Source organism: Hippocampus zosterae, chromosome 13, assembly GCF_025434085.1.
Source record: "Hippocampus zosterae strain Florida chromosome 13, ASM2543408v3, whole genome shotgun sequence".
NCBI lineage: Eukaryota > Metazoa > Chordata > Actinopteri > Syngnathiformes > Syngnathidae > Hippocampus > Hippocampus zosterae.
Window position 1 is genome coordinate 16,427,065 of NC_067463.1, and position 15,929 is coordinate 16,442,993.

A 15,929-nucleotide genomic window follows, 5' to 3' on the forward strand; every position below is an offset into this window, starting at 1 on the left:
ACATACATCTGTTTCTGTCTACTTCTAGTACCTGCTTTGGTCTGACCGCTAAAACATTGAGTTCACATAGAGCTATGTTTCAATGGGAATTACATCCAAATTAGATGCAAAGGCTTCCCAAGTGACAACAAACCATACGAAGCCATCTTTGGCATTGCTACTGTAAAAATAATGCTGACAGTGTACATGCAGCACGCCCCCCCCCCCCACACACATGCACACATCATACATGAATTTCCATGTACTTCACCAGAAACATTTCTACCATATAAGGCAGGGACTGCCTGCTGAGCTTCAGCGCAGTTGTAGTTTTAACTGAAATGGTAATGTTGACTACTGAGACATTACTGGGCAAGCATTCAGCTCTCTTGTGTCATTCCATGTTATCAGTTTAAAATATTATCAAATCAGACGTCACACGGATTGGATTTTCTTCCACTAATTTAACCCTGTGTATCCCAAACTGTTTACACTTGTGAAAAAGCAGTTTTCTAATCTGACTCGCGCATATGGGGCCTTATTGTGGTAGATTGGAGCATGTGCGCTCGGTGTAAAAAAAGGGCATAGCTTCATTTTCATGCCGGCACAAGTCTAGTCTAGCATATTTAAGGCTGTGTTGCACCTTTCATGGCATTACGGCGCACGGAGTCGTCCCGTTTTGGTATGAAAATGTAGTCTGCGTTTGAGGTAAAAACAGGTGCATCATCATTTTCAGGGTTTTTTTTTTTTGGTAAACGCACTACACCTCATGGAGCGTTCCTTATCACACCAACTGGTGCCTCTCCAAATGTGGTTGCAAAAAGTAGACGACATTTTGGACCCGCAACAAGCGGGTTTAACTCAAGTTGCAGGCGGTGTAACGCAATTTTGGTGTATTTGATCGAGGTGCGGGCAGACAAATTTGAAACTCCGCCAACAAGTGTGGTGGAAGGCATCGGATTTCATTGATAAATATGATCCCTCTGAATCACTTTAGAAATCAATTCACTCATTATCGTCATTCTGATCTTAAACATATTTTAATAGCATCCCCGTCACTGTTGCTAGGGGTTTGTGGGATATGTGATTTGACATAGAGACGCAAGATCAAGGGTGCAATGCGGTCTCCAGTTGCCTATGTCACATGCTACATCAACCGCAAGGGGAGAGCGTGCAATTTACCTGCCAACTGATCCCAGTGAATTTCGTTTTTCGTGTACCTGGGCCTGTGCATACCTGTGTTCAGAACACCCTGACCTTGATGCAAATGGGGAATAGTGGTAGGATTGGCCAGAAAATGACTTTTCCATGACGGCTCACACAGGCGCAAATGCCCCATTATGCCCAATTTTACCTGTGCAAAGTTTCGCAAAATATCAAAACAGTGAAAACTCCACCCATGCACACATCTAGACTGCGCTTTGCGCCACACTTGCGCTCGATATGAAAATAAGGCCCATCGTGAGAGGTAACAACCAAACGCAACAAATCCTGGAAAGGGTGTGCTCGATGAGGAAGTGGTCTGATTTTTATCAAAGTTTATACAACATCCTGGCAACAGTGCAACAATTTTGGATTAGAGGATGCCTAGAGGGCATCACGGCATGGGGAGAAGAGCACTTGGAATGCCCAGATGAGAGTATTTGCTTTGGCTCCTTGTGTGCAGTTAGGTATTTGGATAATGACTAGAGTTCTACAGGGATTTTGCCTTATTGTGCCACCACAATGGATTGGAAATAAAACAATCAAGATTTGTTTGAAGTGTCACTTTTTAGCCATAATTCAAGAGGCTTCACCAAAATATGACATTTAACATTTTGGAATTTGATCCTTTTTGTCGCGTGCATTTCTGAGTTGCTGTAAAATACTTTGTAAATGTACAATTGTAAATGTAATCATTTCATAGACCAAGTCTATAGTTCTTAGGCATGTATATGCTTTTACAGACCTTCACTGTCACCAACTTCACCTTCTGCTTGTTTGTGCTCACTTGTGTTTATCAAGAGAAAAGGTTTCCTGTATTAGGTTGAGATCGCGTGACTGACTTGGCCATTGAAGAGTGTTACATTTGACTCGAAAGCATATGAATTATGGATATATTTAGAACTACAACATTTTGTTCAAATAAATGGAGCCCCGTAAAATTTAGATAATGTGCATAACATGTCTGTAATATCTCGAAGACAAATCCGGCAATTTTTGTCAAATCTACTCCTAAAATTTAAAGTTCCAGCTTTGCCAATGCTGATTATTGTACACAAATGCAAAAATAATCAAAACGCTGCTACTGTCCTATCCATACCTCTGGTCATAATTGCACATATTATCCATGTTTAAAAGCAAATGTTACACAGGAAACCATAAGCCAAATCATAGACAGGTGTTAAGCATTGACACAAAATACATAAAGAGATTTGCTCAAATTTGACTGAGAACTTTATGCAGTTTATCTTGAAGCAAATAAACAAGTAACATGGAAGTCAAACTTTAGGGAGGTTAATCTGGTTTTCCAATCATTATAAAGGCCAAACATCTGGACCAAAGGTCTGAGCGGAAAGCCAGCCCACATTCATCGGGGACCACAGCAGTTGCTATAAAGCATTTCCAAAGGGACTCTATGGATTCAAATGGCATCGCAAAATGTAATATTTGTTGACAAAATTTCTGACCGCGCTATTATTTCAAGCTCACAGTTACACAGTATTAGGCAAAGAGGAGTTTCATTTGATTAGATTTGAATACACGCAAGCATTTTATAAGAATCCTGTCACGGAAAAAAAAAGTGACAGCAGTGAGTTGAAAGGTGCCAGATTTTCACTTACGTGCATAGAATGGATTGGTCCTCCCGATCTGCAGACACAGAAATATCATGAATTTAAAAGTTTGAAACAAAAAGGTGAAAAGGATTTCCTTTTTCCCCATCCCTTATGCTTGATAGTTGTATGTGTACATTGCTTTTTCCTTGCACACAACAATACACGCTATAAAATTTGAGAGTGTCTTAATGACAATGATCCATTTCAGAGAATGAATATAAAATACTCAATACATGTAAAAAGGCCAACTCCATGAGCAAACTTCACATTGATTCCCCGAGCATGAAAGGCTGATGCAAAAATGCAGCAAATTGGATCACAGTCACGATTGAAGTTTTTCCATAGCTTCATTTGAGCTATGCACCACTCTAACTACTCTCTTGTATAAATTGTGAAAAGTTTGGCACTGGGTGGAAAACGTTGGTCACATCATGATAAATTTCACTGGTTCATTGAAAAGAACAACATTGAGACAGCTGTGCCTTAAATGAGGGCTACTTAAAGAGATGGCTGATTTATTAGCGATGGCAGAATTGTGGACTGATGGCAGAAGTAGGGAACGACACTGGCCCCCACCCCGCCCCACAAGAGGGTGACATTTTACATCAGGACAAAACAACAGCCTGGTTTTGGTTCAAAATGAAAATATTTTCTCCTACCCTCAATTTGAGCGATAGGCGGAGCACACCCTAAACAGGTCGCCATCCAATCGCATACATACCAACTCATGTTTTATGAGACTGTGAAAGTCTATCTGATGGTGCTGACAGGTCCACTTTTAATCGTGAACAAGTTTACTGGGTTGTAACGTCTGAAGACTTAGATGTGTATTTAAGGGATGTGCCGGAGAAAAGAATCACATGGGGTCTTTTTGTCCAGTAACCAAACACCCAGGCAAACATAAATCCAACCATTGTGATGTTTATGTTGCACAGCTGTAGCAGTAAATACAGTACAATGACCCGATGAAAATTTTCAGTTCTCCACTTGTGACAGAAAGGAGCTTGATCTCTCTGGTAATGGAGAATTTGTGTGAGACTGGAATAAAAAATATATACAATGAGACTGAATTAACCCTTTCAGGGACAGCGTTTACCACAGTGGACAGCTTATCATGAATTGAATAGGTGAATAGAATTGTTATGAAATTCTGTTTCAAGAAAAAAGTCATCCGTCTATCTATCGATTCTCTTCCGCTTATCTGAGGTCGAGTCGCTTAGCAGATTTGGCAGGGATGTCCAAACTTCCAGACATTGTTTTTAAATACAAGCACAGAGGAGAAAACCTCATATGTTGGAAGAGAGAGAGATGGCCAGTGTGAAAGCAACTATTTTGTATGTAGGATTGTAATTTGACATCAAGTTGAATTTTCTTCTCCCTTTTCTGGGCTCTATTCATTGTACCATTAAATGCACTTCAGACATTTGGCTGAAAAGTTAAACATATACAGTACTCCAATTCATTTCCACGTTACTTTCACATAGCTATTTTGCTGGAAAAAAAACACGTTTTTTTTTGTTTTTTAAAAACGTTTTTTCCCTTTAAAATAAACCTTACAAAAACATACGTTTGCCAAATGGGCAACAATGTCATTCCACATTCTTACACTATTGATTTTTGTCTGCCAAATAGCCAGGATTCAATGAAGGACAGACAGACTGTTGGGACAGGAAATTCTTCACAGACCCCCCCCCCCCCCCCCCACCCCCCACCCATCCCTCAACATAGATGTCAGCTCCTCAGAGAAAACTCCCTCATGTCAGCAAGCGATTCAGTGGGCACGACCCCTAGCCCCTCACTGTTCTCTCCAGGCCCACACAAAATGGATTCCATGGGAAAGCAGCCCATATGAAGTCGCACCGGGGCCGAGCTAGGATAGATTCATTTACTGTAATCACAGCTCTGCCACCGACACTCCTGCCAATTCTACGAAACACTGACTCTCCAATAGAGCGGTACATTGACAGTGCTCCTGCCAAGATAATTTAGGGTCAGATTCTCACCAGTCCCATGCTCGTATTGTCTTTTAACCATTTAATCCTGGTAAGACACTGGAATAAAGACCCTACCTTGCATCATGTTTCTGTAGGCGTTGTCTGTGATGGAATAGATGTGTGGGGGAACTTCATGCCTCTTCTTCCCTTTGTACATTTCAACGATCTTTTCAGAGTAAATGGGAAGCATCTTGTAGGGGTTGACCACCACACAGAACAGGCCCGAGTATGTCTGAGAGCAAAGGCCACGAGGAAGGATGAGATGTTTGCGCATCTTTGATAACCATCCATATTTGATTTTGTTTTGTAACGTGATCCGAATCGCCGATCAGATTAGGATGAGGGAAGTCAATAAAGTTATTTTGAAAGAATGCGTTTTGGTGTATACTTACATAAATAAGGCCTGAGAAGTACCTCTCGCGGATATTATGCAGCACCGAGGCCTCGTTGAGGCAGGTGAGCTCAGCCATGTCTTCCACCTTGCTGAACTTGGGTGGGTTCATCTTTTGGATGTCATCCTTGTTGACTGTCACCTTCTTGCCATTGTCAGCCAATTCCACCAGGACCTCGTCGCCGTGCTCCTCCTTGATGCTCGCAGCCTCAAAGCCATGTCTCTCCGAAGGAATCCACACCAGTTTCTTGGCGGCCCAGTCGGCCTGAGCCATGGGGCTGTTCAGGAAGTCCTTGTCAACAAAGAGGAACTTCTCATCCTCGTTTGGGCCCTTCTTGGACATTTTTGGACCAGGTGGGGGAGGGGGCAACTGGTAAAGCAAAGAAATAAACAGCATTGAAACAGAAATTAAACAGAAGTGGAGCAGAAAATGGGAACTGATCTTGTTAAGTAAACATTTGGTTGTGGGAGAGGTTTTAACACAATATTGAAACAATACGTAGGTAAGTGATGACTGGAGTGTTTATCTGTTGTCGGTAACAGTCCATCACCACAGCATAGAGTACAGAATTGTGGAAAAAGTCTGTCATTGTGCTACAAGAAAAGTGTAGGATGGATACTAGCTTTGGCAATGTCATTCGGTCTAGGTTATATTCCATGGAGGTTTTGGAGGCAGCTCCCTGCAACTGTGTGTTGTATGTATTCGAATAAAAACATTTGAGACAAAATCTTAGTGTCATTAAAGCGTTGCTAAACTTAAGCAAACACATTGATATCAAAGATATTTGCACTGTACTTTATATAAAAATTAACCACAATAATTTGGCCAAAAGACTGATAGCATTCTCTGATCGTCTCTGTCCAGGCAGTTTCAACATATCCCATTCACTCGGACTCCATTTTCAGACAAACGCAGTCAATTTCCCGTGAATGTTGCAGTAGTGACTTTGTCCTTTTTTAAAAAACTGATTTTTCCGCAAAAACTCCCAAAACAATCAAGCTCCATGACATTTATTAACTCTAAGTTATCATTTAATTGACAATATCCATTTTTACCCCCACTCTCTCCCCCTCTCCGCCTCTCCGTGTGTCTGCTTGGAGGGGGCTTTGGTCTCATGTTGTGATGACCATATAAGGGCTCCTTCTCCGGAGCAAGGTTCTTTTCTGCCTTCTTCCTAAACAGCAAGGCAAGCGAACTCCCAAACAAAGCCCATATAGGGAATAATATGCCTCCAGCTGCCCTTGTCCTTTACTCCAAAATGATAGTAAGGCAGAAAGCTAGAAGCTTGCAAGGGCCTTTTGACAGTCAAGCTTCATGAGAGCCGATGGACGAACCCATTTTTATATGCATCAGTCAGAGTTTGAATTAGAAGGATCATGAGAGCATTACTGGAGAATGTAAAAAGCTCGACATATGTAACACTCCCCTCTGATCATACACCTTTGGTCCAGTGAGCATCTGAGCACGAGCTTTACTGAAGTGTCAAATGAGATTGGCCTTTCGACTCTTGAAGACAATTGAGTGATTCTAGGATTATGTATGTAGAGTCAGCTGTCCACGGGCTGTTGCTTTGACCTCCTTCCTTCCCCTTCATCTCTCTATATATGACTGACACTCTTTAATAGAGTGGGAACTATGCACAAAAAGCCCCTAAAGCCTTCTGAGAAAACAAAACTAGACCTCAGGGACATGGCAAAACAAACCAACCAAAAAGATGTATAAATATTAACTAGAGACGGAGACAAGCAATGAATGAACATGCTCGTCAGGAAAGCAATGATGATGCTTTGAGCTGATAAGACCAAACAGACTTTTCCTGTATGAGCGGCCCGCTCCTCACACTCTTGAACTGTCCTCACCGCGGTGACTTGCGATAAAGTCATCCCTTGCTCTATTGTGTCAACATAACCAGTGTATGCTGAGGACAGATGTCTGAAATAGAGCTGACAGGAATATAACTCGATATGACGCATGGGCAGATTAAGTGTTTTTCAACACTGACTCAAATGCCTCAATAAGTGATGCATCAGCAAGACAAGAAAACAACAACAAAAATAAAATATAAAACCTATATAAAACCAATGCCTATGTTAGATCATCAAAGAACGGAACAGGTACAGCTGCCTTCAATCATGAGGATTGGCAATTACCCGCACAATGTTTTATTTTTTTTGGGTGTACTCAAGTTGAAATTCCTCATTACTTTTCAAAATGACAAGATGTTGAAAGCTCAGTGCAAACAATTCTGCTATAAAACGTTTTTTTGTGGTTGGGATGCTCTCTTCCCATTTCTATGACAATCAATCCAGTAAATTCGTGAAGCGATATAACTTCATGTGTAAAAAAAAAAGGTGAATGCATGACATGGGTACCTGTATGTTTTTGTGTATGACCTGCAGAATTTCTACTGATTGCGTTTTATTGCTTGAGTGTTTCTAATGATTATAAATAATCAGAGAATAAAATTAAAATTTTTTTCTTCTATCCAGTTGGTCTCAATTAAAATATAAATGAGAATACAACTGATTGTTGTTCAACAAAATTCTTATTTCTGTCAAAAACAAACAGAGCGATGTCAAACCAGGGCATAAGGTGGGACATTTGTGTGGTCTTTGGGACATGTGAAGGATTTCACTCATTTCCTGTTTTCTGAACAACATTCCTCCTACATCTTTTTAATAAACCTGAAAACAACCAGATCTAAATAGCTCTGTGCATAAGATGACAAATTTCAGTTTGGGGAAACAATATTAATTAATGAGCAGCTGACCTTGAACTCCTGAGGGATTACAGTATTAAAATGTCCTTAGGGTTGCAATATGTTCGTGTCATAGTATATTTGTGCAAAGTATTTTTTTTAATCCTTGGGGGTGTCAGTGTTTAATTAGCTCATTTATGTAACCGGTCTCCAGGAAATTGAATTTCATGACTGCACATTCATTGCCACAGTTGTTGGAAAAAGCCGGAAATAATGCCAATAATGATGACAATGATAATAAATATTTTGTTATGGTTAAAAGGTTTATAAAGACACTTCACTTATGATTGGTGAGGTCACATTGCAATTGGGAAGTAACTATTAGCACAAATGCAACCACATTCGAACATACATTTCTGTATACATTCACTTAGACCAATGCAAGGTTTGTCACAGAAGAAAGAGTAGAAATAATAACGTTTTACTTTCACTGACTATATCCATTGGTATCGCGTCTGACACCAAAACAGTCTCGTGTTTTTTCCTTCAACAACAACGAGAGCTTCTCATTTTGAGGACCAGAGGAAATCAGTGATCAATATTACGACAAATTTTGTGTTCCTCAAACGTCTCACAATAAATTCGCTTGACAAGTGCATGAGCAGCTGAGCGTCGACGCTCTAAACATGGAGTACAGTATACTCACTGAAAGGGAAGAAGAGGTTTGCCGAGGGCAGAGTCGGATGCAGAAAGCGGTCAAACTGACAAGGTACTCCCCTCACGAACAGTCCGAAAGACCCCTGTCAAATTACGAGCCCTACCATTTAAACTCGCGAGATGCGCGCGTGGGAGGAGCTGCGCGCGTGGACTGGCCATCCTACTTGGGTTTTCTTTCCTCCACCAGGAAGTCTCATACCCAAGAGGCAGTGGGCATGCGCACTGGTCACTCAGGCAAGATGGAAAGTGATGGCATGAGCCAGGAGGAATGGAGACAAGATTTGAGCTAAAATGTGCAAAGGTGGCAAAAGTAGAACAGGGGAGCGTGTAAAAAAACCCCGAGCGAACAAATAAAATAAACAAATAAACAAACAATAAAAGCAAAACTACACATTCAAAAACTCGTACACTTAAGTAAAAGTAAGAAGGTCGACTTGAAATAAATACGAGTTAAAAAAATGTTTTACTGTGGATTACACAATCCCCGTCATGATAGGAGTCTTTAAATTGTCCGCTTGAATGTGACTGTGAATGTTTGTCTATTGTGCCGTGTGATTGGATGGTGACCAGCCTGCAACCCAGAGTCCGTTTAGTTGTGAAATATATCATATTTGTGAGACTCAAAATTTTTTAAGAGCTACAGTTACATAAAAACACCGATCCATCCACTCATTTTCTGCATTCAATTCAGGGTTGAGGGGAGCTGGAGCCTATCCCAGGTGAGTTTGAAATGGCAGACTACTCATCACTGAGTGGGAATTGAATCTACAGTACATGTAGAAAACTCAGGCAAATGAACCACTGCATTATCAGTGAAAAAAGGACTTCCTTTTTTCATCATTCTGAGATTTGACTGACACTCCTAGAAAAATACAGATTAAGAACTTCAGAGAACATGTTGACATGACCAGAACACTGGTTATCTAGCGAGGGCATTTTTCATGGCAGCATACAAGCTTCAATCTACAACGTTGAACTTTCTCATTAGAGAGCGCTCAATTGCCGCGACAGTATGTATACACGGTCTATAGGTGATGTAATCAACTTCCACTCCTCATAAGGCAAGTCAGTTGTCCCCTGCACAGGAATCCCCCTTGACTGGAAGTCCAGAAAGACCTCAATAAACAAACTCATAATTTAGATGGTGAGTCCACTCTGTGTGTGTGCGTGCGTGCGTGTATGTGTGTGTGTGTGCGTGTGTGTGTACAGATCTTTCAAATTCCACCACCACAAAGAGTGGGACCCCACCTCCTACAACCCACATTACCTCCCCGCCCTCTTTCCATCGTCTTTCCAGTGGAACTTTCTATATAAGGACACCACACTGTTTGCTCCAATAAATCAAGGTGCGAGTTGATAGCTCGAGCCTGTTCTGGGCCAGAGAGTGGAAGTGCCGGTGTGTGTGTATTTGTGTGTGGACCTACATGGAGGACCTCAGCGCACCCTCTGGCCAACATCAAGGAGGCAGCGGTGATGCTCTTCAATTGGGAAGGCGGGTCGAGCTACGAGACGATGGGGCAGGGCGGCGGAGGTGGAGGCAAATAAAGCAGGAGATACACTGAACAGGAGTTGCAGTGTGTGCCATATAAGGAGAGAGGTTCTGTTTGGAATCTCGGCAGCTTTCTGTGTTACTGTCAAAGTGGAGCACAGACAAACACGAAGAGCCCTCGTGACTAAATATGGTCCAGTGGCATTTGTGTTGCAATAGTACTGGAAATTATCTTACATCAATGGGGTGAATTCTTTTGACTTGGAGTTACTGGAGGTGTGGCAGACAAAGGGTGTATTCTGTCTCACATCAGCTGTGATGTCTTTTTCTCTGCGTGTCCAGATTTGCATTCACTTAATAAGTCAAGAGGGCGTCATTTTTATGCAGTGATTCCCACTCAGTGTGCGGTGAGAGATCATCGGGTGTGCTGCTGTGTGGAAATGATCACATTTCCTTTAATTTGTCTCAAAATTATATATTGGCTAGTTGCTACATGCAATGCATCGTTGTTCCTCTACACCGCAAAAAATTCTGACATAATTAACGCGTGACATTTTGTTTGGTCAAGCGCCATGAGATTTTATTCATGTGCCTTGGCTCAGTGAATGTTGGGAAACACTGCCTTTGTGACTCATTTCCTCTAAACAAAATTTCATCACTATTAATGTCGGCTTTCTAGTAATTTACTCAATGAATATGTTGCTCTATAAAGATTGCTTCATCATCTGAACTATGCACAGCAGCAGTCCAATCTAGACGAGAGGAAAATGTATCATTCACATTGGGACCTACCAAACTGACAACTCCATGCAGTCCATGCAATTCCTAGACATGCTCAAGTGCTAGGATGATGGCAGTTGTTGGAGTCCATCCCAGCAAACTTTGGGACTGGTTGACAGTCGTTGAGAGACCGACTTTGAAGAGCACAAGAAACGGAAATGGACTCAATCAAAGCCTTGACACTGCCAAATACTCTGAAATCTGTCAATTTGGAGCTGCACAAACAGCTCCTATGAACAAAAAAACATCAAGGTGCAAATATGGTGCACCTTTAACTCGATTTTGACCTCTAGTTCCAGTTCCAGTTTGACTTCCATCATCTACCAATTGGACATGGATGGCTAGTATTACGTCTTCTTGGGCATTAGCTAAGAATTTGTCAGCATCTTGCAGTTGACATAAACAGCTAAATAAATGGCAACATGATGGTTTAATGGTCATGTCTGTCCGACAATCTATAGGTACTCAAAGTCTTCAGAATAGGATAAGGATTTTGTTGTCATGCTTGTATAGGCTTTTCCCAAGGGAGTCTGGCGTCTTCCCACGTTGCAAAAAAATACATTTTGAGTTAACTGAAGACTGTAGGACTAAATCTCATTTCTTGGACAAAGCCTATAGAAAGCGAAGAGATTGGTGATAAATGGATGTCTCCTTTTTTTCCCCTCACCATCACAACCATAAATGGCCATCTACTAAACATATTTGTGAATATGTCTGACCCCCATGGAATTCATTCTAGGCCAAGGGCAAACATGAACATACTGTTTTATAGTCAAAGAACACTACATTTATTATTTATACAAGTGTCTGTTTCACACAACTGTGTTATAGTGTGGAGGAACAGTCCCATCAATCATACGGCTTACTGCCAACTGACCAACCGCTGTTACTCTTCCTCCACATATATAGCCATTAACAAGAGAGCCCTCATCTCAACCGCCAATAAATTAGGCGACTCTGCCACTTCAAATAAGGTTTGCTCGAAAGATGAGCCCACATGAGAAGCTTGCAACAACTCAATGTCGATTTGGCCTTAGGGGAGAAAATAGTTTTGGACATTATGAGGCCCCCAATGTTAAATGTTGTTCATCTCAGAGGTGTATGATGCTGTTGAGGTCAGAGCTATTGATTTCTATTCCAATGAGCTCCTCTATATCCATACGAGCTCAGACATCGCATATGAGGAAAATGCAGTAAAGGCATGCTTAATAGGATTGCTTCAAAACTGTTCACAGTTGAATGATGTTCGTGAGGGCAGGAGTCTAGTGTCTCCGTTTACAGCTGATGATCAGGCCCTGAAATAAACGGTCCTCTCTGTAAATAAGCAGTACCACAAGTTGTGCGCGATAAGAATGTGAGGTTCCCTTAAATGGCGAGGGAGGAGGAAATGCAAAAACTGCAAGCTTGTTGCTCTCAGTGTTTGTAATATGCAGCGTCACTCTTTGCCATTCACCGTGGCTGTTTTTCTAATGAACTTTTTGCAGATCTCATTTGGATTGAAGGCGAGCAACTAGTCCAAATCTCACGTTTGCATCACAGGAAGGTCAAGCTGATCAATGTGAGAATTTTGCAAAAGGGATTTTGAAAGGGAGGCACAGTTGTAATGGTCCAGTGGCCTAACTTAGTTGCAGGCAGATGGGTGCTGTTCCCACCGAATGACAGAACGAATGTACGAACGGTTAGCTGTCTCTACACATGCCCCAGTGACTGACTAGTGAGCTGTCCGGGGTGTAGTTTGCCATTTGGCCGATGTTAGCTGGGAGAGACTTCAGCTCCCCGCAATCCTGAGCAGGAGAAGCATTATAGAAAATGGCTGGGTGGATTCCCAGAAGGCATTCGCAAGCTTGAAATAGAAGAGCTTGCTTATTGACTGACTTCCGTGTTTGAACAGGGGGCACAAACTGTAAGATCACAGCAAACAGAACGGAATATTAAAGAGACAATGAAATTTGCAACCTGTCCAAGGATTGTTTCCAGGCGTACACAAAATAATTTCACATTTTTAGATTCAACTAAGATAAAGCAAATGTGTTGCTCAGGTGTTCAAACTATAATCTCACGTGCAGTGAATGTCAGAGGTCAAAAGACGAGTTCACTTCTGTCACCTAGAGCGAAAACTCAAGATGACTTATTTTCTTCATAAATTGATTTGTTTTTATCATAAATGAAGGAAGTCTGACAAAGGTGACACGGTGAGGGAATGGTTAGCACAGCCTTGAGTTCAAATCCAGGCTATGGCCTTCCTGTGCGTAGTTTACATGTTCTTGCCATGCCTAATATTCTATTCTAAAAAAAGGATGGTAGGTTCATTGAAACCCACAACTGTCCGTAAGTGTGAATGGTTGATTGATTATACAGTACATGACCTGTGATTGGCGGGCCAGGAGTTCAGGATGTACCCTGCCCTTGCCCAAAATCTGCTGGGATAGGCTTCTGCACACTCGTGATCTTAGTGAGGCCAAGTGGTACAGAGAATGGATGGAATGGAAGTCTGATGATTTCCTGAGCATCGGGTACGTGAATGTTACAGCAATACTATCGTTTGAAAAGTTTGGAAAACCTGCTTTTGTCTTATCTTGGGTAATAGTGCCATCATGTGGTTGGACTCAACAACAACAGAAAGGGCTTTGAATGGCTTTAAAAAAAACGACTTTATTTTAAATAACAAAATGGAAAAACATGAAGGGAGCAGAAGAGCACATGTAAATGAATAAAGTGTCAATTTGAAAGTACAAAACTGCACATCAGCATGACTTGTGAGCTCTCTGCTGATGAGATTCGTAAAAAAAACATGATGATGATGATCGAATGGTGCGAGTCTCAGTGTCAGCTGTCAGTTCTGTGTCCTGTATTGCTCGTACAGGTGCCCTTGAGAAACACCTTGCTTCCATCATCACCACTATTCAGGAAGTGCGACACCAAACCATACAGAAGAGGCCTGGAAAGTCAAGAAAAACAAATATATTCATGCTGTATATTGCTGTGTTTTTTATTCTTCAGAGAAAAAAAATTGCTGCGGTTTGGTGACTAAACTAATGATCAGTGAAGTACAAAATCAAACTGTGGAAGAAAAAAAATTAAATGTGGCAATGACACAATCCCTTAGCTAAGGTTGGAAGCTAAAACAAAGTTGTGGTAATGTAATCTGTATCTGTGAAAATATAACAATGGTGACGATTCACAGATCTCTCCAACAAATGAGCTGAAAAAGATGCATACTGTGAGTTTTTGTGTCCTGGCAAATTCACTTACACCGATTTGGAGCTCATATCCTCAGCGACTCTCAGCTCACTCGCCAAAAACTGTCTGTCCAGGGGAACTTGGGGTTGGCCTGACTCTGAGATAACAAACAGAGCAGAGTTTAGAAATACTCCCCCCCCTAAAAAAACTCTTCTCAACAATAGAGATTGGTCATGTTTCAAAAAAGTGCAGCTGTAATTTGAAGTTAAAGCCCTGACAAGTTTTGTTCCACTATGTTTCCTACGTGGCTTTGCATGTTGCCCACAGTGCAAAGCATCCAGTAGGTTTCATAACAATCTTCCTGAGCAAAACAAGTCATTTGTGACACAGAGTTTCATCTTACCAAATATGCAAATAAAGACAAAATAAAAATAAACACCCCCTCCCCCTCACCCACACACACAAAAAAAGACAAAAAACATTCAGTGTACCCCTGCTAGTTGCAAGGGATAGCGAATGGGCCGCTCCACAAATAGCAAAAAATCTGTAGATGGATGGAAGGATAGGCAGCTAAAAAGACAATACAGAAAGGCTAAGTCAACAGCAGATGAGCTGTTGGTTGATTGATTAGTTGCGATCTTAGGTAAAAGCAAAATAAAATAAAATAAAATTTAAAAACACACGGGCTGCAGCAACCTGAACCAACATGCATTAGCGATCATAACACAACAGATTTGGAGAGGCAAGATATTCACCATCAATGCACATACATGAATACTATTTGATGTTGTCTACTTCTAGAATGCTTTGTGGCTACTATGTCTTGTATCAGCCTGACAACCACAGCAGCTTCAGAGATGCAAACAATTCCCTTGTCAAATCTTAAAGACAAATACAAATAGGATGTTTTATTTAAAGTTGTTTATTATTTGCTATATTAATTTTGCTTTGTAATTTATTCACGCCACCAAAGCATAGAGACAAAGTACAAGCATAAAGAGGGAAACTATTTTGTGTGCAGATTAGAGAAGGTTCTAATATGTCCATTCTGTTAAGTTATCAAAAACAAGTATTTGTGTATAATTAAGTGTATAAATAAACGTTGACATTTGTATTTTTTGGACACTCTTTACTTAAATCTTGTAGCCTTAGGACGGGAATCAGTACGTCTACTCTTCAGTATCTGTACAGAGTGTGAGTATTATACCGTATTCTATATAAGTGTATAAAAGTGTAGAAGAACTGCGGCTTACCTGCTATCAGAACCGACGCTGTGTGTCGGTATTTGTTGAACTCCAAGTACTCCCGGATGAGCTCATTGATGAGCAAGTTTTCGTGGGACAGCGGCGGCCGCTGTTCACGTTGGTCATCGAGAGCACCGAAGACTTCAGCCCGGATGCGTGCCTTCAGTTGTCCCAGCACGCCGCGACGCTCCAAAGTTTCTCTCACGGCTGGAATGTGTGCAATTCAACGCAAGATCAACATCATATAAATATTGCACCTTGAAACTCGTTTTCATGATGGTGGCACAGGCATGTTGAAAAGTTGCTAACTTTCTGATGCATCATAGCGAGCGGCTTGGCATAGTCGTATGAACAACGTGTAAACACCGAAGTACGATAACAGCTAGCTGCGTTGTTAGCAGTTGCTCCGAGGACGGGGCAAAGACTAATAGTATTATTTGCGGGTTTAAATTAAAAGCAACCAAATCATAACAACGCTCACATACCACATTTAAGTTCGGTGATGGTAGCCATTACAACAGAAGTAAACAAACCGCCAACTTTTCTTCGTGTGTCTGCAATGAGACTAACTCGACGTCTTTCGCCATCTATCGACTGTTATAGTCTAGTGCTACTAAAAGAGAAAAAAACGTTTTCTGTC

The 15,929-nt window shown here is 41.3% G+C and overlaps 2 protein-coding genes across 3 annotated transcripts in view; both read right to left on the bottom strand.

The window, feature by feature from the left end:
* The window catches only part of LOC127613679 (myosin-11-like), a 31,307-nt gene extending 22,553 nt beyond the window's left edge, over window positions 1-8,754 (bottom strand). For both annotated transcript variants that reach the window (XM_052084818.1, XM_052084817.1), the window contains exons 1-4: window positions 8,586-8,754; window positions 5,182-5,550; window positions 4,865-5,021; window positions 2,802-2,829 (exon numbers count right to left, since the gene is read on the bottom strand). In XM_052084818.1, coding sequence (XP_051940778.1) covers window positions 2,802-2,829; window positions 4,865-5,021; window positions 5,182-5,523 — 527 coding nt within the window. In that variant the 5' untranslated portion in view covers window positions 5,524-5,550; window positions 8,586-8,754. The remainder of the gene's footprint in view (window positions 1-2,801; window positions 2,830-4,864; window positions 5,022-5,181; window positions 5,551-8,585) is intronic.
* Window positions 8,755-13,501: 4,747 nt separating this feature from the next.
* cep20 (centrosomal protein 20) lies at window positions 13,502-15,897 on the bottom strand. The gene is made up of 4 exons (XM_052085095.1): window positions 15,775-15,897; window positions 15,299-15,496; window positions 14,118-14,202; window positions 13,502-13,803 (listed from the first exon to the last, which is right to left on the bottom strand). The coding sequence occupies exons 1-4, from the start codon at window positions 15,800-15,802 to the stop codon at window positions 13,692-13,694; spliced, it is 423 nt and encodes a 140-aa protein (XP_051941055.1). The 5' UTR covers window positions 15,803-15,897; the 3' UTR covers window positions 13,502-13,691.
* Window positions 15,898-15,929: the final 32 nt, after the last annotated feature.

Bases quoted from the DNA above. Each gene is read 5' to 3' on its own strand.
- cep20 (XM_052085095.1), bottom strand. From the start codon at position 15,802: ATGGCTACCATCACCGAACTTAAATGTG. The intron at 15,497-15,774 runs GTATGTGAGCGT...CACACATTCCAG, and splicing joins CATCACCGAACTTAAATGTG to CCGTGAGAGAAACTTTGGAG. The intron at 14,203-15,298 runs GTAAGCCGCAGT...TTGTTATCTCAG, and splicing joins AGCGTCGGTTCTGATAGCAG to AGTCAGGCCAACCCCAAGTT.